The following is a 6,021-nucleotide window of genomic DNA, read 5'->3' on the forward strand; positions in this document are numbered from 1 at the left end:
AGAGCAACAAAGATGATTAGGGGACTGGAGGCTAAAACATATGAAGAACAGTTGCAGGAACTGGGCATGGCTAGTTTAATAAAAAGAAGGATTAGGGGAGACATGATAGCAGTCTTCCAATATCTCAGGGGCTGCCCCAAAGAAGAGGGAGTCAAGCTATTCTCCAAAGCACCTGAGGGCAGGACAAGAAGCAAAGGGTGGAAACTAATCAAGGAGAGAAGCAACCTGGAACTAAGGAGGAATTTCCTGACTGTGAGAACAATTAATCAGTGGAACGACTTGCCTCCAGAAGTTGTAAATGCTCCAACACTGGAAGTTTTTAAGAAGATGTTGGACAACCATTTGTCTGAACTGGTGTAGGGTTTCCTGCCTAAGCAGGAGGTTGGACTAGGTCCCTTTCCAACACTGTTATCCTATTTCTTCTATTTATCTTAGCTTGTAGGGAAATGAAGCCTCCCCATATACCCACAGTAACAGAGTTGGAAGGGACCTTGGAGGTCATCTAGTCCAACCCCCTTGCTCACGCAGGAGACCTGTACTAAGGATTCGAACCGCCAAACTGCCAACCTTTCTGATCGACCAGCTCAGTGTTATAGCCACTTGAGCCAGGTTGCCTTCCCTGACTTCTCTTTGCTTTCTCCCTCCCCCCCCCCCCCACCAGGTTCAAGCTCAGCCCCAAACGGTCACCTTGTCTCAGACCACAGCGGGGCAACACCAAGTCCAGGTCATCCCAGCCACCACCGCCACGGCTCAAGTCGTCCCCCAGAAACTGATCCAACAGCAAGTGGTAACCACCGCCTCCCCGCAGATCCAAGCCTCGGTCGTGCCGAACCCTTCCCAGGCGCCCGCCCCGCCCGACGGGCAGAGTCAGCCAACAAAAGTGCAAATGAGGGCGCCTGTCCGGTTAAAGGCTCCGAACAAACCCAGCTGAGTCCTTCACCTTTTCATGGCGGCAAGCCAGGCGGGGAGAGAGAGAGAGAGAGAGAGGGAGAGGGAGAGAGAGAGAGAGAGCTCTCTAGGTGGCCTCCCGTCCAGCGAGATCGGAAATCAGGCGTCTCTCCTGCGAAACTTCCAGGGCTGTTTTCTCCCTGCTCTCCTCCAGACGTCTCTGCTTCCCGGACAGATTCGTGGAAAGATTTTGAAATGCGACTCCCGAGGAAATGCCGTTTTTTTCCCCGAACTCCTCCGTTAGCCCGACCGCTCGCCGAGACGCTCACTGCCCTTTCGGTGGAAACCCCAAAGTTGCTTCTCCAGTTGTTGTGTGGATAGCAACGCCGGTCGTTATCGTCGCCCCTGTCCGATGGGGAAAATCTTTGTGGGGTGCAAAGCTGGACATTGTCCGGGCCTCGCTTATCCAAGGGGGGAGGTGGGGGGTGGGTGGGTAGGACAGAAAATTTTGTCCAAAGCAGGGGATCTCCAACCTTGGCGACTTTTAAGCCTGGTGGACTTCAACTCCCAGAATTCCCTGGGGAATTCTGGGAGTTGAAGTCCTCCAGGCTTAAAAGTCGCCAAGGTTGGAGACCCACTGGTCCAAAGCACTCCCTGCTCCGTTGAGCTGACAAATGTGAAGATTTTGTAAGTATCTGTAATTATGCATCATATTTCAGTCACCGGGTTTTTTTTTGGGTGGGGTGGGGAGAGGTTTGAGCCTTTTTTAAACAAACAAACAAACAAACAAACATTAACTTGTGGTACGTTGGTTTGTGGGGGTGGGTGGGGTGTCAGGCGTTTTGCTTACTGTTTTGCTTAATTCGGTCTTTGTGCTTGTTGCGTATGTGTGTGCGTGCGTTCTTTCCTTCTTTTGTACAGAGAAACTTCGTTTTAAGCTTCCGCTTTTCCCTTTTTCACGGTTTCACATATTCGGTGTGCTAACACGTAATTGGTTGGTTGGTTGGTTGGTCGGTCTTTTTTTTTTTAAAAAAAAAGATATTAATATTATGTGACAGTAAGTGTATTTCATCGTCGCCCACACCATTCTCAGCCCCTTTTTCATGGGTGGAAGAAGAAAAAACAAAAACAAAAAAATGTGTTTTATTGCTCGTCCGACGTTCTGTTCTTGTGGGTTTTTTTTTTTTTTTAAGTGGGGCTTCCACGCTGAAGGAAATTTAACTTATGAGTTTCCAGCATTGGTTTTGGCCCTTTTCTCTTTGCGGTCTTGTTTTAAAAGTTCAGTTGTGTTTCCATTTCAGAGGGATAGAGGAGAGACATTCAGGCAACTTATTATTATTTTTTTTCTATCAACACCAAAACAACAGAGGTATTTTTCAGACCTTCGGTTGTTTGAAACAAACCTTTTCTTCCTTTTTTTTTCTTTTTTCTTTTCTTTTCGTTCTTTTTTTTCTTTCTTTCTTTCTTTCTTTCTTTCTTTCTTTCTTTCTTTCTTTCTTTCTTTATTTCTCCTTTCTTCTAATTCTTCTTCCTCCTCTTTTTCTCCTCCTCCTCCTCCTCCTCCCCCTTCCTCCTCCTCCTTCTTTTCTTCTCCTCCTCCTCTTCCTCCTCCCCCTCCTTTTTCCTCCTCCTCCTCCTCCTCCTTCTTTTCTCCTCCTCCTCCCATACTAATTTATATACTGGCACTCATGCCAAACTTCCGGACAATACAGATATCTGTCCTACCTCCAGATGTTCCCAAGTTAGATCAGTGCTGGCCACATAACTTCGTCATCTCCGCTCTTTCGAACAGGCACAATTTCTTACCCCTTTTGTTGTTGCCTTTTTGCTCTTCTAAACGCCGTATCCTTTCTATTTTGGAGCCTTGTTTTTTTTTTTTGGTTTTTTTTTACAAAAAAAAGGTATGCTTTTTAAAATTGAAAAATAAATAAATAAAAACCTTTCTACATGAAGGAAGGTAGACATCATTGAAGTTCTTTTACCCCAAAACCTATTTCATACCATAGACTTGTATTTTATCAGTTAAGTTTCTGAGAAGGAGCTGTTAGAGAATGATATAATTCATTTGAAAAAAACCAAGATATTTGGGGGGAGCTGTTTGGCCTCGAGTACCCCTACAAGAGTAGGATCTTGGCAAATTAGGGGCCCCACCTTAAAGAGTCCTCTCGCTCTTCTTCCCACCTTCCATGCAAATCTACCAGTCAAAACTAATTTTGCTCCCCAAATATGCTAAAATCTTACGTCTGTGCACAAGGCTATAAATCCCTCTTCCTTAATCTCAGCAACCATAAGCGGGATTGGACTTCAACTCCCAGAATTCCCCAGCCAACTGGCTACGGAATTGTTGGAGTTAGAAGTCCAACCCCACTTAACGTTACTGAGGTTAAAGGGAACACCGCTGTAAAATGAACTCTGTACGCATAAAGTAACATCACCAATTTCAATTTCACTGTGCTGGTTTTCGAGTATGTCTGATTTCGACGGAAAAAACATGCACATTTCCGTGTCTTGATTTTTCACGGGGAAAAAAAAATGCCAATTCGGTGGTTCCACATTTCTGATTGCCCCTTCCTTCCTTTCTTCCCTTGGTAAAACTGACTTGTAAATTACCTTTATGAAGATAAAAATAATTTGTACTTTTGGCTGTAGGATTGGAAGGATTTGTGTTGTATCTTACCTGAAAGTGTATTAAAAGTGTACATTTTTATAACATTCTTGTAACTGTGCGTACCTGAAGTGTGTTTTGTCTCATCTGGCCTCCCCCACTCTGACATTTAGGGAGATGGGAGCCTAAAATCTTGGAAGTTTTTTTAATAAATCAGCCGTGCCGATCAAAACAGGTCTGTTCTTGCCACCTTATCATCCTCACAATGTAAATTTTTTAATTGTGTTGAAACTTTTCCAGCTTTGCAGACTTAAGAGGGAAAAAAAAACACTCCCCAACTGCATATTCCCATATTTCCCCATCAGCCTTCATCATCATCATCATCTAAAGGTAAAGGTTCCCCTAGCACATATGTGCTAGTTTTTCCTGACTCTAGGGGGCGGTGCTCATCTCCGTTTCAAAGCCGAAGAGCCAGCGCTCTCCGAAGACGTCTCCGTGGTCATGTGGCCAGCATGACTCAACGCCAAAGGCACACGGAACGCTGTTCCCTTCCCACCAAAGGTGGTCCCTATTTTTCTACTTGCACTTTTTACCTGCTTTCGAACTGCTAGGTTGGCAGAATCTGGGACAAGTCATGGGAGCTCATTCCGTTAAGCGGCACTAGGGATTCGAACCGCTGAACTGCCGACTTTTTGATTGACAAGCTCAGCATCTTAGCCACTGAGCCACCGCATCCCAATCATCATTATCTAAAGACCCCATAATCCCTTGCGGGGTGGAGTCTGGGCAACTGAATGGAGCTGAGTGTTTACTGGCCGGATGCCTTTCCTGTCGCCAATGCGGAATTTTGTTCAGCAGATATATTCTCATCGTGCCCAGAGAAAGAAATATCTGCCTCTATCTAGGATCGAACTCACAGCCTCCTGATTGTGAGGTGAGAGCTTCACCTCTAGGCCACCAGTACCACTCTATTTCCCCATCAGCCTTGAAGGAAGTTTAAAGAGAAGAATTTTAAAAATGCAGGTAGTCCTCAACTTAAAACCACAACTGAGCCCAGAATTTATGTTGCTAAATTGATAAATTATGTTAGGTGAGTTGAGTTTTGCCCTAGTTTACGACTTTTCTTGCCACCGTTGTTAAGTGAATCATCACAGTTGTTAAATTAGTAACACGGTTGTTAAGCGAATCTGGTTTCCCCATTGTCGGAAGGTTACAAAAGGGGGATTACCAGACCCCAGGGCACCGCAAAGGTCATCGATACAAATAGCCAGTTGCCAAGCATCTGAGTTTGGCTCCTGTGATAGTCCTAAGTGTGAAAAAATGAAAGATGCTGCCACTGTCATAAGTGTGAAAAACGGTCATATGTTCCATCTTTTCAGTGCTGTTATAAGTTCGAACGGTGGCTAAACTTTAAACTGTTGTAAGTCGAGGACTACCTCATTCCCATGTTTCCCCATCAGCCTTGGGGGAATGTTTAAAGAGAAGAATTTTTTAAAAATACATATTTTGTTTCCTCTGTTCCAGTTTGATTTGTATCTGTTTTTATTGTACAATAGAATAGAAAACGGAATAGAATAGAAAATGGAATGGAATAAAATAGAATGGAATGGAATGGAATAGAATAGAATAGAATAGAATAGAATAGAATAGAATAGAATAGAATAGAATAGAATAGAATAGAATAGAATAGAATAGAATAGAATAGAATAGAATAGAATAGAATAGAATTCTTTATTGGCCAATGTGATTGGACACACAAGGAATTTGTCTTTGGTGCATATGCTCTCAGTGTACATAAAAAGACTATCAAGATACATTCATCAAGAATCATAAGGTACAACACTTAATGATAGTCATAGGGTACAAATATGCAATCAAATCATTCTAGGAAATAATATCAATATAAATCGTAAGGATACAAGCAACAAAAGTTACAGTCATACAGTCATAACTGGAAGGAGATGGGTAATGGGAATGACGAGAAGATTAATAGTAATGCAGACTTAGTAACTAGTTTGACAGTGTTGAGGGAATTATTTGTTTAGCAGAGTGATGGCATGGAGGAAAAAACTGTCCTGTGTCTAGTTGTTCTGGTGTGCAGTGCTCTATAGCATCGTTCTGAGGGTAGGAGTTGAAACAGTTGATGTCCAGGATGCGAGGGGTCTGTAGATATTTCCACAGCTCTCTTTTTGACTCATGCAGTATACAGGTCCTCCATGGAAGGCTGGTTGGTAGCCATGGTTTTTTCCGCAGTTCTAATTATCCTCTGAAGTCTGTGTCTGTCTTGTTGGGTTGCAGAGCCAAACCAGACACTTATAGAGGTGCAGATGACAGACTCAAAGATTCCCCTGTAGAACTGGATCAGCAGCTCCCTGGACAGTTTGAGCTTTCTGAGTTGGCGCAGAAAGAACATTCTTTGTTGTGCTTTTTTTTTTGATGATGTTTTAATAAATAGTTTTAATAATATATAGCGGGGGGGGGAGAGAGACCAGGGGGAGCAATAGGCGATGCCCCTTTAGGAAGCACTG

The 6,021-nt window shown here is 43.6% G+C and overlaps 1 protein-coding gene across 1 annotated transcript in view; it reads left to right on the forward strand.

The window, feature by feature from the left end:
- Positions 1–1,398, forward strand: part of EP400 (E1A binding protein p400) — a 98,987-nt gene extending 97,589 nt beyond the window's left edge. Inside the window, 1 exon segment of the mRNA XM_070951598.1 lies at positions 662–1,398. Within this exon segment, the coding sequence (XP_070807699.1) occupies positions 662–931 (270 nt within the window). The 3' untranslated portion in view covers positions 932–1,398.
- The last annotated feature ends 4,623 nt before the right edge of the window (positions 1,399–6,021 follow it).

Source organism: Pituophis catenifer, unplaced genomic scaffold, assembly GCF_029215685.1.
Source record: "Pituophis catenifer annectens isolate HBS135680 unplaced genomic scaffold, rPitCat1.0.hap2 SCAF_10, whole genome shotgun sequence".
NCBI lineage: Eukaryota > Metazoa > Chordata > Lepidosauria > Squamata > Colubridae > Pituophis > Pituophis catenifer.